At 47.6% G+C, this 21,267-nt stretch overlaps 1 protein-coding gene across 1 annotated transcript in view; it reads left to right on the top strand.

The window, feature by feature from the left end:
- Nucleotides 1-20,384, top strand: part of Adcy1 (adenylate cyclase 1) — a 115,611-nt gene extending 95,227 nt beyond the window's left edge. The window contains exons 15-20 of the mRNA XM_034508558.2: nt 1,386-1,502; nt 2,475-2,621; nt 3,065-3,163; nt 7,201-7,315; nt 8,923-9,047; nt 11,273-20,384. Of these exons, the coding sequence (XP_034364449.1) occupies nt 1,386-1,502; nt 2,475-2,621; nt 3,065-3,163; nt 7,201-7,315; nt 8,923-9,047; nt 11,273-11,575 (906 nt within the window). The 3' untranslated portion in view covers nt 11,576-20,384. The remainder of the gene's footprint in view (nt 1-1,385; nt 1,503-2,474; nt 2,622-3,064; nt 3,164-7,200; nt 7,316-8,922; nt 9,048-11,272) is intronic.
- Nucleotides 20,385-21,267: the final 883 nt, after the last annotated feature.

Raw genomic sequence — 21,267 nt, 5'->3', positions numbered from 1 at the left:
CAAACTCATAGATTCTCCTGGCTCTGCCTCCTAAGTGCTGAGATTAAAGATATGCACCACCACTCTGCCTGGCAATGGTCAAGGTTTGTAGCAGAGACGTACACTTTCTGTCTCTGAAAACTATGGCATATGAGAGCCTCCACTGATAGCATCCCTTGAGGCTCATGGTGGTTCATGCATGGGGCCATCCCTGACAATTTTTTCTTAGCACTGTAGGGCCATAGTTCTTGGTAAGCAGGCTAGGACTGCCTGTTCCTGCCATCCTTCTGTCTACTCCTTAGGGATTCATCCTCCGCTTCTGGTTCAAAGGGTATGTGCTCATAATGGGCACCCACTCAATAGTGTGAGCTCCTAGATCCACCCCAGTCCGGCTCTCATAGCATTCTGGTTTCAGTATGAGTGGGATGTGAGTTCTTGTGGAGGCAACAGAAGTTCTGGGGAAGGTAGATCAGAGGCCTGTCTGGGGCTGGTACAGTCTGGGGTGGGTACATAGGTTCCCAAGAGGTGTTCAAGAGACAGGAATGAAATCTGAGGAATTAGACCCTGAAAATGGGAAGCCATTGTCAAGCGCTGAAAATTACAATGGCGGGGTGGTGAGTCCGCCAACCCCGCATTAAGGCTCTGGTCCTTGTGTCTGGTATGAAAGATGAAGAGTATTCATGTGGACCATCCATGCATCTAGAGCCCCGCATGGATGATCATTGATGTGGAAGCAGCGTGCTACCCCCCAACCCCATGAGAATTTACTCTAGACACCCAGAGAATAAGGAAAAAGCTCTTTAATAGCCTACACCCTGCTCTGGTTAACACCCAAAGAAACCAGCCATGAAACTTTTAACAGCTTATATAGGTCATTGGCTTTAACATTCCACATATAAAGTTACACTTGGAGCAGTTAAACAGAGACAGAAAACTTCAAGTCTGATCACAGTTATTTTAAATGTAGCCCCATGCTATTCTTTTCCAGTAGTTGTTATTCCAGGTCATCCTGCTGGCAGAATTATGCTCTTCTTGGTGAGAGAGCCAGGATAGAGGTGTGTTCTTTGATATGGAAATAGGGCTTAATTGACCACAATCTTATTGAACTAAAGCCTAGCAGGAACATATTCCCAGCAAGCCTGAAGTTCATTTATGTTAGAGGCATACGATTTTTCCTGCAGTTCTTAGCAAGCCTGCCTAGGGTGGTGCTCAACTTCCAGGGAAATTAGAGACAGGGCTCCATCAGCTGAAGTCCACTTTGTGTACTTTAATATTCCCTAAGCAAGCCTATTGGTAGGTCCTTTATCCCATTAACTCACCGCTCACATTCCTTCCTATATCAAGGTGTCATCGTGGGAGGGCGAGGGCGGCATGAGTGGGTGGGATTCATGACCTCTGACCCCCAGGCGGAGGAGGAGCGGGATGACATGGAGAGAGTGAAGCTGGACAACAAGAGGATCCTCTTCAACCTCCTGCCAGCTCACGTCGCACAGCACTTCCTCATGTCCAATCCCCGGAACATGGTGAGTGTGAGGGCTTCATGGGGCCTGCTGGGTGGCAGGACTTCCTGGTCTGCAGCTGGAGTGCCAGCTCTGTGTGGCCCATTCTGTGTCCCTCTGCTTCTCCCACAACATGGGGCCTTTGTGGCATTCAGCAATCCCTGATTTAGTTGTTCAGCTCTCTGCCTGGCCTTGCTTGCAGTCTCCCCTAGAATGGATAACTTCTGGGACACCAGGAAACTCTGAGGAAATTAGATAGACAGGTATGCATTTCTTTCCCCTCCTTTCCCTTCACAACACACAGGAGGAGGAAAGCGGGTTTTAATAAACTAAATGCAGAGAGGAGAAAGTCTTTTTCAAGTTTGGATCATTTCAAATAGCTTCCCTAATGCAGGGCAAGTATGTACTGAAAAAGGAGAGCATGATTGTGTGTCTAACTATCCATTATGTCTGCTTGAAACCTGGGGATTCTCTTTCCCTCTTCTGCGTGGAATGTTTGGTCAGAGCTCCTCCAAGCCCTGCCTGCTGCAGTTGCTATGGCCACCAGCACAGCACAAGGGAGATGCTTACGAAGGCCAAGTTTAAAAGTAAAGAAGTCCAGGTTGGCCTCTATAGTTCTAGGGGAAGGAACAAAGCCTGCAGGGGGGTGTGTTCAGCCATTCAGCCTTAAGCTCCTCTAGCCAGAAGCAGCTGCTGTTGTTTCTGTACAGTCAGCTAAGTTTTGGAACCATGGCATGTGTAGCTTTCATAAGCCCCCCCCCCCCCCCCCCCCCACTTTCCTGCTATTTCTTCACCTCGGAGGCTCAAAGACAAAGCTGACCTCTCAGGATTTGCCCATGCAATGCCCTGCACAGCCTTGAGCCCCCAGCATTTCCAACTTACCTGTGGAACCAACCGGGCTCCTATGGCCTGGCTTGTCCCCCTTCCAACAGCTGCTCCTGTTGGTTGGCCATATTTGGCACTGCATGGTGGTTTTGACCCCTTTTGCCTTTGCAGGACCTCTATTACCAGTCCTACTCCCAAGTGGGAGTCATGTTTGCCTCCATCCCCAACTTCAACGACTTCTACATAGAACTGGATGGCAACAACATGGGCGTTGAGTGTCTGCGGCTCCTCAATGAGATCATTGCTGACTTTGATGAGGTGAGGCCACACAACAGCTCCTCTCACAGGGTAGCAAAGATAACCCTCCATGGACCCAAATCCTGCTTGTCCACTGGGTTTCCAGTAGGGTCCAGGACAGAGCATCTGGGCTGTATGATAGAGAAAAGGGCTGGGTAGCTTCCACTCTAGGTGGGCAGGTGGGACCTCTTGGTCCTTCCCCAATCAGGCACTGTGTCTGCCCCAGCACTGGAGATCCTCTTTTTCCCAGTGAGTGTGAGCTTGGCTATAGAGACAAGGATGTGTCCTATGCTGTATTTCCTCCATGCCCCTGTTGTATAGAGTGCCAGACCCAAAACAGACCAGAGGAGATGTTGTGCACAATTTGATGGCCACCTCCTCTGTTGCCCCCTAGTGGATGATGGCTATATGACATCTCTCCAGTGTTCTGTGATGTTAACAGTTTTCTTGTGTTTTAAACAAAGCTCATGGACAAGGACTTCTACAAGGACCTGGAGAAGATCAAGACCATTGGGAGTACCTACATGGCTGCCGTGGGGCTGGCGCCCACAGCAGGAACCAGGGTAAGTAGGACTTAGGGCACTTGCTCATGTATGGGCCCAGCTCTGTTGCAGATGGTTCTGGGACCCTGGTCAGGTCTACACTGGGATTGATTTCTCTGTGCTGCTCTAGGGAAGAAGATCCTAAGGTATCTTGTCATTGGCCAGTTACATCTAGATACCCCATCTCAGGGAAGCCTTTGAACCCTCCTTACCAGGTATCTCTCTCTGCTCCCAGAATTGGGATGCTGAAAACTAACCTCCCACCCCACCTATCCTCACCCCAGCAGAATTGTAAAGATGATGTGGGTCTGCAGCTACAAAGGAGATTGATTCAGTGATTGATGCTGTCCGAGACCAGGACTCATTTTGCCGAACATTTAAGGAATAAGTGATGCCAGTCACCCCCAGCCTCTTCCAGAAGACAGGCAGGGGGAGAGCTTCCTGACTCATCCTAGGTCATACCTTCATACCAAATCTAGATAAAGATATCACAAGAAAGGAAAGCCACAGGTCAGAATTTGTCTCTCACAAATGCAAATACATAAATTCCTCATTAGGCATTAACAAAAAGAACCAAATAATAAGTAAAGTGAATTCTACCTGAGGGCCAGGTAGGATTTATTCCAGGTATATAGGACTGGTTTGACATCTAAAATGAATTTGTGAAATTCACCCTATCAACATAAGATCCAAAACAACTTGGCGCAAAAATTTATTTGATTCAAGACCCTTTCCTGAATAAAAATGATTAAAGAAAAAAAAGAAGGAAACTTCTAAGTTGACAAAGAAAACAGATAAAAAAAAAAACCCTATAGCTGAATAGTATATCTAATGGAGAAAAATTCCCCAGCTCAGGATCAGGAGCATTATAAGAATATCCCTTCTAACCAGCATTAATATTAGTATCACTAATTATTAAAGTCAGGATTTTGCTAAATAGTGTAGCTGGGACTTGAACTACTATGTAGTCCCAGTTGGCAACGAATCCCAATCCTTTTCCCTCCATGTCCTGATTTCTGGGATTGTAGGTGTACACCAGCACACCCTACTCATACCCACTTACGTTTAACAGTGTTCTGGGAGTCCTAGCTAAGGCCCTAGGACAAGAGAAGGAGATAAAGTGCATATGGATTTTGAAGGAAGAAAGAAAACTATCTGTCTTTGCAGATAACATGATAATATAGTGGAAAACCTGAAAGAACCAATGATGGATGGGTGGGGGATGGGTATGTGACACTCATAACCACTGAACTAATGGATGAGCACAGGAAGGTGGCCAGGGTTCATATGTAAAAGTCAGTCCTTCTCTGAATAATAGCAATGAACAATTGCTATTTGAAACCAGACATAATACCACTTATATTAGTGCTAAAGTATAATACTGGGTATAAATATAACTTGGTATATACAAGATCTATATAAGGAAAACTATTCCACGTCCCTGCATGGAAAAGATGACTGCTGTCAAGATATCAGTGCTTTTAAATTTGATTTATGAAATTAATTCAGTCTCAGTCAAAATTGTACCAGGAAATCGCATGACCTTGACAAAGTGAACCTAAATTTATACTGACAAAGGATCCAGAAGAAGCCAAGACAATACTGGAAAGCTAACCAGACAGCTACAGCAGTCACGACAGTGTAGTGTGCTGGGGGATGTTTCAAATAGACCAGGAACTGGATCGAGTGTCCAGAAAGAGACACATATAACTATGCTCAGTTGATCTCTATTTTAATGTAATAATTGCATATTCACATAAGATCAATTCAAGTCAAGTGATTAACCTAAATGTAAAATAAAAATCTAAAAAACTTCTGGACGTGGGAGAGTACCTAGATGGTCCTGAGTTTGGGATGGTTCTTTTTAGATGTAACACCAAAATATAACACTAAAAGCATGGTTCCTGAAACAAAAGATTATGTTAGTTGGGCTTCATTAGATGAAACTGCTACTCTGTAATCAACATTATGAATGAATAGTCAGTTTGCAGGCTGTGGGAAATTTGCCACCTATCTGATAAAGGACTTATACTTAAAATAAAACTGTAAAAACCTGTAAGATTACAAAAAAAAAAAAATCAGAAAAATGCCAAACCAGTTAAAAAGTTGAACCACACTGACCTATTCAAACAACCCAAATCCAGAACACTAGAACCACCGGGTGCTGGGGAGTCTGCGGGACAACAGAACTCATGTTCCTTACTGCTGAGAGTGCAAAATGTTCCAGTCACTGTGGAAACAGTTCAGACTGTTACCGATGCCCGTTCACCATGACAACTGCAGTTCTTGGTGATCACCAAAATGAGATGCAAACTTGCATCCACACTGACACCTGTACATAAGTAGTCATTGCAGTGTCACCCCAAATCACTAAAAACTAGAAACCAATGAAAGTCTTAGCTGAAAGTCCCTTTATTAGGCAAATGGATGAAGACATTCTGATATGTCCATAAAATTAAATACTACTGTCATAAAATAGAAGTGTGCAGGTGACAGAGGCACAGCGAGACCATATACTACTGTCTGAGAAAGACAAATCCACAGAGACTGAATTAGTGGCTTCTGGGTATGGGGTAGTGGGAATATTGGCCCAGCAGAGCACAGAGGATTTGTAGGGCAGGGGAGCTATTTTGTCACGCTGCACTGCATGATATCACGCATTTGTCAAGCCCGCAGAACATATAATACCAAGGGTGAGCTCTAATGTTAACTGTAGCTGTGGGGTGGTAATTATATACCAGTATTGGCTCACTGACTGTAACAAATGTGCCACTGGGACGCACGAATTCAGCAGCAGCCAGTTGTATGCAGAGGAGGTCACCACATAGAGACTCTGTATCATCTATCAGTCGCATAAAAATTAAAGTTCTTAAAAAATAATAAAGCCTGTTCAGTGTTGTCTTAAGAACTTTAGTTTTCTGATGTCGAGGATAGTAAGTCTCCTGGATAAATACAGAAATTAGTCCCCCAGTCACAGCCACACAGATGCAGTGTTGTTGGGGTCCACACTAGTCCCACGTTGGGGTGGCCAAAATAATGTTGGGGTCCACACTAGCCCCACGTTGGGGCGGCCAAAAACGTCACAGCCCAGGCAAAATGCTGAGGCCCGGGCCGACCCACGTTTGGGCAGCCACTGTATCCCGGCCCAAGCTGCAGCTCCGGTCTGCAGGTCGGGGTTCAGCAAGAGCGAGGGTGAGGGCAGACTCGAAGAATGGAGACCAGACAGGGTGTGATTCAATCCCATTTATTCTTCAGTCTCTCTTCCTCTAAGTGTCTCCTTCTCTGTCTCCTCTGTCTGATGTGTCTGATTCTCTCCTCTGTGTCTCCCTAATGTCTGATGTGTCTGATTCTGATCTGTTCTGTCTCTGCCTTTTATATATCTCACTTCTAAGCCACGCCTCTAAGTTACACCTTTAATCATGCCCTTAGGTCTTGTCTCTAACTCTGATCTCTATACTTCTAAGTCATACTCTTAAGTCACACACCTTTAATCTCACGCACCTTTAATCTCAAGGTATCTAAACCAAGATTATCAGAGAGTACTCAGCTGTTGTAGGCTATTGTAATTCAAAACTCATGTCAGGGTATATGGCTCACGATGGCTGCAAAGCTGATAGCCGCTTTCTGCTAAAAGTTGGCCCCCAACACAGTGTCTGTCTCCAGGAAGGAAGCTGGCATCCCTCTCTCATGTATGTCCCTAGTCCTTGTTTGGCTCATGTGCAGCATGTATTGACAGCATTGTCCAGATAGGTTCCTGGACACATGATGCCGGCTTCCAGGGTCTGTTCCCCACACCTCCAGAGGGCCATGATGTGGACTAGTGTAACTTTGGGAGGCTTCTGCCTGTGTCTCTCAGAAGCCATAGTTTGGGCAATACCCTGAATTTTCTATCTGTAACAGTAGGAGGAAAATCAGTGTGTCCCTAGCTAGATACCAAGAGCACCTGCTGGTTTCAGGGCTGCTATATTTTGAATTAAATCCCAGTCCCAGAACATGCCCAGGCGCTCCCTGCTACTCTGGTACTCTACACACGCACTGTCCTGTTTCTTCACACCTAGGCCAAGAAGTCCATCTCTTCCCACCTGAGCACGCTGGCAGACTTTGCCATCGACATGTTTGACGTTCTGGATGAAATCAACTATCAGTCCTACAACGACTTTGTTCTCCGAGTTGGTAGGTGACTCTGAACCTATCCCTGTCACTGATGGGAGCAGAGTCAGTGCAGGCCTGTGGTCTCACCAGACGTTGTGTTGGTCAGGAGAGCATGTGGACAGCCTTGTCTCTGAAGGCGGCTTGTGGACGTGTGCTGCTTTCAAAAGGGACTTAGGAGTGAGGATTCATTATAAAGCTCAGGAGGTATGGGAGACTCCTCCTTCACTGCTGTAGTCAAGGTTCTCACTAACTGTAACTCAGACTTGAGTGTACCTGGACCAGACAGGATGCAATAGAGCTGTGCAGGTCCTTGAGGTCCATGGGACTGTGACCTGTGAGAGGAGATAGACTTCGTGTCCTCCCTCCTGTGCATCTGAATATGTTCTTGGTGCCAGGACCCACACTCTGAGCAATGTAGCTTCAGTGCTATGTCAAAGAAAATCTAAGAAGCTACTAGTACTTTAGGGGTCAGAGAGGTGAGGTACACTGTGGGCATAAAGGCTGCAGAGCCAGACTTCCTGGTGTCTCCAGAACAGGGCCCTGCACAAGGGCCAAAGTGACAGTGATTTAGAAATATGTCCCTTAGTAAGAATCTACTCCACACACTCAGGGAAGATAAGGAGAATGTGCTTTAATGCTAGCATGTGTCTGGCTCTGGCTGATGCCCACAGAGAAGCCACTAATGAATAGAGTTTTGCTGACTTACACAGACCCTAGGCTACATGTTCCATATATGCTGTTATCCTTAAATCTCTTCTAGATTCCGGCCCCAGGTTACACGTTGAACAATTTAAACAGAGACAGGAGATAGCAAGTCTGGCCACTGGGTAAATGGGAAATTTAGACAGCAAAGATATTGCCAGAATTATTTCTTAAATACAGCAGTGTTGTCAAACAGTTACCCTGGCTCATCCTTGTACACTTGGCAGAATTTTGCTTTTTCTGATAGGAGCACAGGGGATTTAATGGCAGACCAGGACTTAATGGTGGTTGTTATCTCTGGCTCTGTTCCTCTGGGCTGCCCTTAGAGGAGTCTCTTTGATGTGTGGATGAGCCTAATGGCTGGATTTAAGCCAGAGTTGTCTCCCCTTGTTATGGGTATAGAGCCTAAGGAGAGGTCAATCCTGGTGAAAGGTCTATAGCAGATACTTTCTCAGTAACTCTAAACTTCAGTTATGGCACAAAAATCTCCTTCCTCCAGTTTCTAACAAGCCTGGTTATTTAGTACCCTACTTTCCTTCTAAGCAAGAATGTGTGTGTGTACGTGTGTGTGTGTGTGTGTGTGTGTGTGTGTGTGTGTGAATTTTACTACTTCAGGTTTCTCCTGTGTGATCAGGACCTGAAGCTTTTCCTTAGGGTTAGGAATTTTTCTGAAGACCAGTGGAACTGCAGGTACAGTGGGCAATCCTGCAATGCTGAGGGGGCTGCCCACTGCCTACCTGGGGAACCCTGGACTGGACTGGACTGCTTGCCACCTGTGTTAGGCTGGGGGTTCCTTTAGAAGGGAGCCTGACTCTATGTGGTCCTCAAACCAAGGCTCAGAAAGGCAATGCCTGTTACCAGGAGCAACTAGCTGCTCAGTCACAGGTTTCCAGCTGCCCACAGGCTATGCTGTGGCTGTTTTCCAGGCATCAACGTTGGCCCAGTGGTTGCTGGAGTGATCGGTGCTCGAAGGCCCCAGTACGACATCTGGGGAAACACAGTCAATGTGGCCAGTCGGATGGATAGCACTGGGGTCCAGGGAAGAATTCAGGTAAATCATTCAGAAATAAAAAGACACAGGTACACATTCCTCAGATGAGGAAACTGAGGTATCAGATGAGGCATCAGGAATCTTAGGTGAGCCTGGGGTCTGTGGCCAATCAGTGGTAGGACAGACCAAGCAGAGTATCTTGATGTTGTCTGGGGACCTGGACAAACTGCTAAGCCTGGCAGGTGGCTTTTGTTATTTGATTTTTCCATGCATCATTGGGGCCACTCCTGAGTGAGCAGATGTAAACTCAAGAGTCACAGGATGGTCACTATGTGGCCTGACAGCCTGGCTTCTTGGTGTTCTCCCTTGTTTCAAAACCATGGTCCTATCTGGGCTTGGTGGCATACACCTTTAATCCCAGCACTTGGGAGGCAGAGGCAGGCGGATCTCTATAAAGTTGAGGACAGCCTTGTCTACAGAGTGAGTTCTGGGACAGGCAAAGCTATATAGGGAGACCCGGTCTCAAAGCAAACAAGAAAGAAACAAACAAAAAACATGGCCACTGTCCAGCTGTCATAGAAGCACAGGAGGAAGAGATGTTGCTTATGTGTTTGAAGGACAGGAGGATAGACACACCCACTGCCTCTGAGAAGCTTCACTCAGATAGGACAAGACTTGGTGGCTAGGACATGTTCTAGGAGCCACTGGAAGGTGGCTTCTGGTCTTCATCAGTGTCGGGAAAGGTCCAGCTTTTAGTATTTTCCCCTAGAATAACATTAGACCTGCCATTTAGTTGTAGTTCTGTAGGTTGAATGGAGCTTATGAAGGATACCCTGGCATCCTGCCACCCACTAGAAAACTGCAGCCTTCCAGGGTTTTGGGGCAACATCCCTATTATTCTGGTGCATTTTCCCTGAGTTCAGGACCTATATGATCAGAGCAGGGAACATAGGACACCCGAGAGGACACTTGCTGTGGCTAGGCCACTGGCCCAGACAGGGTTTTCTGACATCATGGTTACTATGAAGTTGCATCTTACTGGGCACTGAGCCTCCAATTCACCATGAAGTCTCCACACTCCGCAGCACTGTGAGGTGCAAGCATATGTTCCAGGATCTACTTCCAGCACCAAGGTCTAGTGTCCCTAGCAGCTCTGCAGTTTTGCATCGATGACATTTTATTTTCTTTCCCAGATCTCTGTTACTGTGGTAAAGTATAACACAGGTTGCAGCATCTTTTTCTACGCACAGCTTCGTGCACTGAGCATCCACTTTGTGGAGCAGCTTCTGCTGCACTCATGTATAGGACATGCAATATGGTGCCACCATGGAGAAGATGCTTTCACTCTCCTACAGCCTTCCCCAGACTGGTGATACCCAAGGAAGGCTCCCCACCCCTCACCCACCCCACTGCTTTTGTTGCTGTAGTGAAAGGTTTATTTTTGATTTTTGCTCACAGTTTTGGGTTTGAGCATTGAAAACATTTCCATAAAAGTCTGGCATGGTGGAGGGACAAGAAGATTTAAATTCTTTGTCCTAAACACATGTTTTCTAGTATTTGATTAAAACGGCTTATATTTGATATATTTACACTGGTGCTCAATTCCATGTGGAGGGTCACCCTCCCTAGCTCTGCCAGGGTGGAAGAAGGTAGCTGGAGACAATTTCATTGTTTGGACATAAAATGTGGGGAGAGCCTAAGCCAGGAAGGAGACAAGGAGATGTAGAGCCCTCCCTTGCTGGCTTAGGACTATGCCATAGATCAGGGATATTTCACATTTCATCTTCTGTCTGGTGTGGGGAGGCAGAGATTCGTGGGGAGCTAGTATACTGACTGGTCTGAAGCCTGAGTAAAGAGGAGCCCAGAGATCCCCATTTTCTTCTAGCTTTCTTTGTCTTCTGTGTGCTTATGACCTCCTACCAAAGGTTCCATCCAGTAGCTGTACCCCAATCCCAGAAACTAAGGGTGCCATTCCCAGCACCAGACTCTACCTTGCTGAGGTAGCTAGAGCCCTGATCCAGTGATTCTGCCCCTCTGTCTTTAACATTGCGGCTAGTCCCACACAGCCCTGACTGGTGCACAAAACAGTCAGAATGGCTCACCTAAGCCCTGCTGGGTCCCTAGCCCCAGCTGTCCCCACGTGCCCAGATATGAAGTAGCTTTGATTGGGCAGCTGGGATGGGAAGTGAGGTGTAGGGTCAAAGGTCACTGGGGAGCTCCTACCCTTCAGAAGACCCCCTCATTATCCATGGCTAAGAATAATGCTGGCTTCTTTCCCCTGGCAGGTGACTGAGGAAGTCCACCGGCTGCTGAAGAGGTGCTCATACCAGTTTGTGTGCAGAGGCAAAGTCAGCGTCAAGGGCAAGGGAGAGATGCTAACATATTTTCTCGAAGGCAGGACTGATGGAAACAGCGCCCACGGCAGGACCTTTCGCTTGGAGCGAAGGATGTGTCCTTATGGGAGAGGTGGAGGCCAGGCCAGACGGCCCCCACTGTGTCCTGCAGCCGGACCCCCAATCAGACCAGGGCTCCCTCCAGCCCCCACTAGCCAGTACCTGTCATCCACAGCAGCAGGGAAGGAAGCCTAGTGGAGCCCATGGGCCACTGGAGATGCATGCAAGGCAAGAATGCTCCAGGGTGACACAAGCCACCATGGCTCTAGCCAGGACCAGCCAGAGGAGCAGTTGCCAAGTGGCTGGGCTGGAGAAGAAGCATTGCCTAAGTGTGGCCTGAGGCCAATGGGAGATGTGTCCAAGCCACCCCTTGGGGCGTACTGAGCTCTGTCTTTTCCTAATGACCTGGTTATGCCTGGCTAGTGTTGGCATTGGTGGTGGGACCTTGGGAATATCTTCCATGGTCATAGCAAAAGCTATGGAGGTCCAGCTGGCAGAGGAGCCCACCATGACTGAACCCCAAGTTAATGGCATATGGGCGGCTCCAGCCCTGGTAAGCCGTGGCTTATGGGTGGCTCTAGACCTGGTAGGTCCTGGCTTATGGGTAACTCCAACCCTGGGTAGCAGCTTCAAGTGTGAGTGCCAGACTGGGAAGTTGGCCCCGCTGGGCAGGGCCGTAACAGTTGAGCTGTTCATACCATGGGTACAGCAAAGCGCTGGTCAGGTCTTGGTCAGGGCAGTATAGGAAGAATTGAAAAGACACCCCTTACTGCATGAAGAGTGGGGTTGCTGGCTTTTCTCAAGAGTAGGCTTTTGCTAACAGCCAGAGGCAGGTCTTCTGGAATCCTCGGAAGGCTCTACAGCCCTACTTCTGTCCTCCTGGCCCGTGCATTCTCTTCCAACCCCACCTGGCTGCTGGTTTCTGACTGCTGTGACAGTGGGCCCTCCTCATCCTGTGCCATCGCTGCACTTTCAGAAGGAGGGGTGTGTGCTGCCTTGTCTTCTCTGTGGTGTCTTGGACACTGTAAGTTTAACAAGAATCAAGCCTTTGTTTATGCTAAGAGTGATTGACCCACTACACCCGAGAGCACTCTCCTTGCTGGAAGACATCATCTCCTTGGCATAACCAGCCCTCCTCTTGGTGGTGTGAGTCTGGGTGTGCTCCAGAGTGAAGGGAAAGAGTGATCCCATTGACAGATACCTGGGGCCTTCCACCTGTGCTTCCCAGTGACTGCAACTGTGATGAAATTCTATTGGGAACAGGATTCTGGAGGAACTGGCAGGAATCAACTGGCTGGAAATAGCAGAATGAAGCCTGGCTTCTGGAGAAATTCAGCTTTACTCACAGGAAGGGAGGCAGCTTGAAACAGGGCAGGTGGGCCTAAGCCCTGTCTGATCATGTCTATGGAGGCCCATTTCCTCCCCAAGGGCTTGCCCCGTTCCGAGGGTCCTGTCTTCTTAGAATAGGGCGGAGCAAAGCCTAGTCTTCCCTAGCAGGGTGCCTATGTGGTGTTCCTGGACTCAGCTCTGGTTCAAGTGTGTGGCTATGTTGGTGCCTGGGTAATTTTCCAGGTCAGCCAGTGCCTATCCCTGGGACATTCAGCTGAGGCTAGCTAGACTCAGGTCACCTGTGGGTAGGAAGAAAACTTCCAGCAAGGGAGAGCTGGAGGCTGCATGCAAAGTCTCTAAGTCTCTGAGACTGTACTGCAGGTGCCCTAGAGTGGGGTTGGGGCAGCTGTGTAGATTGCACATTCTCTATGGACTGGGCTGGAGCTTGTGGTTGTTGGTAAGGACATCTTCTAGCACCTTCTGCAGAGGAACTCTGACCTATGCCCACCCTGCTTTGTTGCCTTTCTAATGATATCAGCGTGGTAGGGCCATTGTTTGCTGCCTTTCTGTCACCCCACTGTGGCTAGAATCCAGAGCCTGGGCCAGACCTCAGCACTCCACTGCAGCCTTCAGAGTTGGACAGCAGGTAGCTTTGCCATCCTCCAGTGGTCATGTCTGGTTCCTGTGGCTTGGTATTTTGGTGTGACAGTGTTGGGAGGTTGCTGGCTCCAGGAAAGGCTTTTGGTTTCTCCCATGGCCCTGAATTCCATCAAAGATTGTATTTATAAGAAAGATTCAGGCTGTTGGGGGGCTCTGAGAAGGGGCAGATTCATCTGAGCCAGAACCTGGCTAGGGCATGCAAGTACTCATTCTCGGTGGCTCCTGCCTCCTGCCTGCCCCCATGTTTTCCTATCCTTGGGACAAATGGCTTTTCCTCGCGGGTCTCTTCTGCACTAGGAATTTCTCACCTTGTCTGTCTGTCTTAACCAGATTTGAAGCAGTCAATTCAGACAGGAGCACCCAGAGCAAGTGAGTACATGGTGGCCCTGGCTCTGAGGGCTACAGTGCTGTCCCTGGCCTTCAAGGCCATTTAGGAAGGTAGAGAACCTCTCCCACAGCCTGGGGTTCCTCAGAGTGGCTTCTGGGCCCCTAGAACTAGTGCCTCTCTGGGTGTCCAGATTAGGGACAGAGGAGTGGTTCTCAAAGATGCCCATGTGACAGCCCCAGGTCCTGTGTGTGTGTGTCCTTTGCCACAGTCAAGGACCTTCACAAGGAGACTTAGGGTAGGTAGCCCTGAAAGATTGAGAAAGGATTCTAGACTGTGCCAATGGGGTTAGTGCAGACACATGGCCCATCAGAAGTAGACAGAAAGATGGCCAGGCTGGGAAAGGTATGACATGTACCCAGGACTGAGTCTCTGTTGCTGACTTGAAGATGAAGACATGAAACACATTGGAGAGACTTAGGAGGACAGCACAGCTCCAGCCAGCAAAGAAGCCAGGATATCACACCCATAACCACAAGGAGCTGAAATTGGCCACAGCCTGAGTAGGCATCAGGCAGACCATCAGAGCCATCAGGAGGAGGCCAGCCAGTGACCCCTGGGTCTGACCTATAGGACTCTGAGCAGAGCCAGCCTGGTTCTGTAACACTGCAATCACATGTGAGTGTGTAAAACTGAGACCACATGGGTGCATGGGCAGAGCCACCCAAGGTGTGGTCAGAACGAGAGAAAGCAACCTTACGGGATGACGTTGCCTTCTCTGGGCACAGAACTGTTCTGAAGTAGACCACACAGGAGCCTTGGCCGGGTCTCTTCTTCAGGGGCGACATCTCCATCATCAGCAATTCCAAACCCGCCTACTTCCTGTGAGGTCAGGAACCACACGTGCAGCCATAATGTTCCTTGGGGTTTGGTGATAAACAACTTTCTTTATACTTGTGATAAAAATGTATTATATTGCCTTATTTATTTTTAATCTTGTACAATATTCATGTACAAATGTTAGAGCCATTTAGGTAGGATTCTCTCCAAATTATTTATTTTAAGATGCTCTGTAAATAGCGCACCAGTTACAGGTGCTTGTTCACTTGTACCAAAAATGAGGAAAAGCCTGGTACCCACTTCAGCCCCTGCTTGTAATGCTGTGGCCCTTGGGAAATGACCCTGTTGTGTTCCCTTCCCAACCCTAGCATGCCTCCCGTGCCTGACACTGTAGAATAGAACACAGCCCCAGAATGCTTCCAAATGCTTCCATGGGCTGTGCCAACCTGGGACAGTCCACTCCTTGGGTGTCTGTACCTACAGGTGTATGTCTCCTCACATGCAGCAATCCAGTTGTTTCCCAGATTCCAAAGCCACCAGGGCTTCCGGACCCCTTCTGTCATAGAAGCAATAACCATAACCTAATACTGTAGAGACAAGTCTGGCCCAAGCAGATTGATATTTAAGAAACTACCATGCATTTGAGATTGCTATGACATCCAGGCCTCCATCCCTCCCAGAAGGCCTATCTCTAGCTTCTTGGTTCCGAGAGCCAGGATTGGTACACTCCTACCCCAGGACAGAGCTGAGAAGACTGAGCCAGCCACCAGTCCTGGGCCCCACTATTGCTCACTAAGGAATAAAGGTGAGGGTAGCCATCTGGTCCTATATCTGTACCAATCCTTGAATCGTGATGCTTCATGTGACTGAGGGTAGTGATGGTTTGTTTCAGTGTTGCAACAAGGCACTTGTGGCGTATTTAAGGTGGCCCATCCCATCTTCAGCAGTGCCATCCTGGTGGGAGAGAGAGATCCCTGAGGGTATAACAGGAAGGAGCTAGAAATGGCTAACAGAGGAATCAGGACGTGGGCTTGGCTGGCAGATATGAGTAGCTTTCACGTTGTATTTACGTGTGAGCAGAAGGACTCTTGTACCACTGTCCTGACAGCAACCTGCAGACACTGTGCAAATGACTTGCTTTAATGGGCTGAGTAAGAGGGAAAACGTTTTGATTGTGGAATTGGGGAAGGTTTCTCTCCATTCTCCCAGACACCACCGCCCTCAGCAAGGTAAGTTTGAGGACTCTCCAGGTCCCAGGAATCTTATTCACAGCCTGTACAGAACTTCAGTCAATGGACATTGGGGGTGGGGGAGAGTTGTTATTGAGCAAGTGTGTACCCTTCATATAATAATGGCAGGGAAAGAGCATTGCCACATACACTGCGCACCCGCTAGCACCATGCTGCAGAGGGGATGCTCGTATTTCACATCCTTACATGGCTCTACATACATAGCCACCAGAAACTGACTTGCTCGTGCTTTTTAATGGCTTCAACTTTTAAACGGCGCGTTTTGGCTTGGTAAAATTAATAAAGAGCAAGTCTGGCAGCATGGACATTATATGGGCCCTTGAAGATCTTGCTTCTTTGGCTGTGATTGGCTTTGAATGTTTCTATAGCAGGCTTGAACCAATAGCTCATTTCCATTTACAACTAAAGGCTTGGCAGTAGGTTGATGGTTAAAAGTGTGTATGCATACACGCTTGCACATGTGTGCATGCACACGCACGCGCACACACACACACACACACACACACTTCCATAGGGAATATTATTAGAGTTGGTTTGTATTCCTGGCTCCTTAGGTTGGGGCTTAGAGGAGCTGCTTAGGATGCACTTTGATTCAGGGATCAGCTTGGAGATGTCATTGGACTCAGAGTTCAGAAGGCAAAACTGACGCTGCCCTCAGCTGGCCTGGGGATGGGAAGCTAACCTTCTTATCTCAGGCAGAAAGAGGCCTCAATCCAGGAACTGAGGTGCCTAGATAACTATCTCACACATAAATCATTCTGAGCTCTTTGACACCAGAGGAAAAACGTGTCAATATGTTCACAGCAGACACAATGCATGTGGCAGAAATGGCGGCTCTTTGACCCTAAGCAACTCCTGGTGCCCATATGGTCACCCAGTGCCACATGGACCAAGACCTGTGTGGATCCAGAAGCACAGGCCTAGAGCCCAGGAGCCTTCCTAGGGGAAGGCAGAAGGTGTGTGGCCTGGCCAGAGGATTCCCTCCTAAAGGGTAGGGTGGGCACAGTTCTGAAGGGCCTTTCTAGGAAGGCTCCTGCTGTTCACTGGTAGGAGAATTCTGGAGAGTTGTCATTTCACATAGAGAGTTGGATGACCTGGAGTGGCCTGGTCCTGCTGCTGGCTGCTGGTGGCTATGTAAAACGTTCTTCCTGTCAGGAGGTTATCTGTGATGCTCTGTGGGCTGGAGGAAAGGAGGATGTGTTAGGTTCTAGTGGCTGTTACACAGGGTCTGGTACACCTTGAGCACAACTTCACCCAGACACACTGAGTCAGGCAAGTCAGGTGTTGGCACCCTGGAGGGTCTGCCTCACCTCCAAGAATTCAGCGGGCACTTTAGAATGTATGTGGGATCCCTGGCCTTGCCCTGTGAGTTCATTCCTTGTAAACAAAGGTCCAGTAATAGGAGATGAGATCTGTCACTCTGTGGTCCATTCCATAAACACTTCAAATCTAACTTCAAGTGCCACATCCTGTCACTAAACAACTACCCAATCAACATGTCATTATATAATGACTAAGACATTTAGATTTTTAAGTTTTTTTTTTTTTTACTATATTAATCTATTCTGTTCCACACATACCAGATCTGTTCAGTGGCTTGAAAAATCACAATTATTCCACTAGAGGCCATACTTAATTCAATCAACATGTGCTTGTGTGCGCGTGTGTAAACATGTCTAATACAACATACAATTATTCTGCTTGGGATTAAGATTACTCACTGAGTGAAAAAAATTAAATTTGAATATAGTGAGCTGTCATTTGGGACACTTACTATCTCATAAACTGAGGCACCGCCTGCCATTTCCCCCCCAACTCCAGGGAGGGTGGGGGAGATGGACACATGTCCCTGAGCCACTAAACCTACTGCTAAGTCTCTTTTGCAAAAGGACCTGTATAATAGCATTATTCTGGTCCAGGGACATCGAGAGATGATTGCTCCTGTTTCTTTTGTTTTGTTGGGTTGAAGGTTTGGGTGGATGTTGAATACTGTGCAGAGTATGTGGCAACTCCACATGCCTGGTGAGTAGAGCATAACTCTTAGAGGGGAGCAAAATGGCATCAATCTCAGGTACATTAGTCCTTCCCTGCCCTCCAAGTTCGAGGAGCTGACGTGGAGGCCACACTTTCCACCTGGTGTGTCAGCTGTTGCCTACCTGGGTTAAACAGTGGGAAGAACGAGACTCAGGAGGCTATCTTGGGTTGTGCTTCAAAAGTGGCTGGGGGAAAAAAAAGTCTTAAAATTCAGAAAATTGTCCACCATCATGCCACATCCTCTGTCCTGACAAGTGTTGGTCATTTAAAATCCAATGAACGTACTGAGTTTTCTTCAGCATGTTGCTAGACCTGCTCAGTTCACACCCAGACAAGGGAGGTCAGTCATTATAGCCCCATTTAGTAAACACCTTTGGGGGCCTTTGTTATGGGGGTAAATTGATCAAACATTCATTACTAGTACTTCCGTTTAGTGTTGCAATTCCTGGGCTCCTTTTGTGGGCTCCTTGTCCATGACCAGTCTGTGGAGGAAGTGGTTTGCTCATACTCAATACACATTGTCCTGAGAATGCAAGGCATAGAGAGAGAGGGGAGCCAGGCTTCAACTCTTCATCTGATCTGGCCAAGCTGCATGTTTTCTGTTGCACTTAGGGTCTCTGCTAAGCTAAGTGAAATCTGTAAGAACTGGGTTGCTATTGATGCTATTGTCTACACAACAGTGCTTACCCAGTGTGGTGCAGGACACCTCACGGAGGCTGGCCCCTTGTGGGCAAGGCTTGCTTGAACCCCATATTGGGAGCATGTAGCCAAGTGCTGTTTGGTTCTGCAATTCTTGGCTTCTTGTTGCTAAATTAGAGCCATTTGCTTCCTTTCTAATCTTTGCATTCCTCCAAAGATAGAGATACCTGGCAAGAAATTAGAACCCCTGGCTTCGGCTTTATAGTGTCCTTGACAGTCTCAAACTTTTGGAAACACAAGCTGACATTGTGTCTAGTGGCATCTTCTTAAATCAATCTTTTCTGAAAGGCCTGATATCCAATAGGGGCAGAGCTATGGCACTCCTGTAGAGCCCAAACCACACTGCCCAGCCAGCCTGGCTCCAGCTACAGCTCTTACCTTCAGTGCTCTACAACCTTTCTATCACATGCTTCCGACAGGCAGAGGTGAGGGTGCCTTCCCAGGGAGACAAGGGGAGTTTAGAGAGAGTTCTCCAGGAGTGCATAGAAAGCAAGGAAGGGACAATGGTGCGTGGCAAGAAGTATGGCCGCCTCTCCATTACAGGAGCCCCACATGCTTTGCAGACGTTGGTTCCTGCTGGTGCCCAGTAACACCCACTTCATTGGTTTCCAAACATTTCCAGCCACTTGCTGAGAGTTAGTATTTCGGCGGAGACGCTATCAGAGACTGACTCCAGAAATCTCTTAGACTTCATAAACTTGTAGGATTGCCTGCAAGAACATTTGCAGGCCACTAGATCTGCCTGGGGGTGGTGCCCCCCTGCTCCATGGCACTGCATTGGGAAGTGGGCCTGACAGCAGCCAGAACTTGTTTCTCACCTCCCACCAGCAACCTCCACTCAGCCCCAGACCCCAGGCACATGAAGCACAAGTCTCAGGGGACCGCTCCCATGCTGTGGGGAGCCCAAGGAAGCCCCCAGCATCTCTTGCATACACCACTGGCAGTGTGGGCACAACTGGCCACCAGGAGCACACACGCCTGGGGGGGAGTGGCCTGCTCTGTTGCCTTCATCCCTGTTAAAATTGAGTATATGCAAGCCATTTGCACTATGGAATTGCATGCCATGAAATTCCTAACTGTGTGCACCTTAGTTTGAATTTGACATTATGTAGCATGCACAAAAGAATGGATGGGCTTGGGCTTGTCCCCAAGTCACCCCTACTGCTCATTGGGAGCACAGCATTGCCCTCAGCCAATCCCAGGTTTTGTGGAGCCAGTGAGGCTCCTGCACTTAGCATCCAGTGTCTCCCTTTCCCGCCATGCTCCCCTTTCCCACCATGCTCCCACTTAAGCTGTTTGCTCACCAATTTGCACAAATGGAAATATCATTATGATCACGTCTTAGCAGTAATTCCATCTTGATTTAAAGTAAGCCCAAAGCCCACTTCTGGAGTTCCTTACTAAAAAAAAAATAAAAAAAAATAAAAAAAAAATAAAGGCATGTAAGCACCTGTGTTCTGTGTTTATCAAGAAAGCTTTGAGTCCCTTAGTGGGATGGAGGGTGCATGGACAAAGGGGGCATTTTATCCCAATTGATAAACTTACCAGATGCATCTGTAGCTATGAGAACTCGATGACTATATTCACAATAACTAAATATCACTGGGTAACCTCTCACAATAGATTTGTATAATTAATACGGGTCTATTTTTATGTCAACTCTGTAGAGCACCTTCCAGTCTTTTTCAAGATTGTTAAATCGAGATGAGTAATTGAATAATTTGTCCTATTTTTATTTAAAAAGTGGATGAACTGAAATGTTAATGTGAATGTAAATTTCTTAACTGCAACTTTTCTACTGAGTGTTTGCACTATACTCTCTGGGTCTTATTTAACAAAAATAAAGAAGAAAAACTGCTTGACTAAACTCTGGCCATTTTCACTGAAAGACAAATGGCGGTGTGCACATTCTGAAGTCATTCGTGACTCTTTTTTGTGGGGTGGGAGTTATTATTCAAAATGTCACATGCCACATGACCCCAGAGTGACGTAAGATGTGTTCATTTTTACACCACCACTCCTTCACTTTTTTTTTTTTTTACCCTGGATTTTAGTCCTGGGCTTCTGTGAATCCCCCAGTTGAGATAGCTCTCTTATTCAGACAACATTTAAGTGTTGGTATGGATTCTCCATACTTCTTAGTGTGGGTGTCTTGTCAGTAAGGTCATTTCTCTGATCTTCCAGAAGCTCCTGTAGCTGAGGACTCATGATAAGGTTTTCATTTTACTTCTGTGAGGTCTCCAATCACCTCTGTAAGAGCTGGGCAAGCATGCTGGCCCTACCAGATCTTACTGCACCCTCTTAAAGATAAAACGGTCACCTGAGCATAGAAATAAACTGGTAACAGGTTCCTTTGAAAAGCTGAAAAATATTAACCCAACCTGGGATAGCAGAATGGCAAGGGATCACGTCCACAGTCACGAGGCATTTCTTTCAAGTTGTTCTTCCTTTGCTGTTTTAAAAGTTCTCGGGGGGGTGGGGTGGGGAGTGGGGGAGGAAGAGAGGGAGAAAGAAAGAAAGAAGAGCAAGAGGGAGGGAAGGGAGGTGTGTGTGGTGTGCATATGTGTGTGTGTGTGTAGGGGGTGGGGGTGTATGTATGTGTAGGGAGTGGGGTGTGTGTGGGGGTGTGTGTATATGTGTGGTGTGTATGTACATGTATGTGTGGTGTGTATGTGTGTGTGGTGTATGATGTGTATGTGGTGTGTGTGTGTGCTGTGTATGTATGTGTGGTGTATGATGTGTATGTGTGT

This window comes from Arvicanthis niloticus, chromosome 7 (assembly GCF_011762505.2).
Source record: "Arvicanthis niloticus isolate mArvNil1 chromosome 7, mArvNil1.pat.X, whole genome shotgun sequence".
NCBI classification, from domain to species: domain Eukaryota; kingdom Metazoa; phylum Chordata; class Mammalia; order Rodentia; family Muridae; genus Arvicanthis; species Arvicanthis niloticus.
This window is presented reverse-complemented; position numbering and strand designations above follow the sequence as displayed.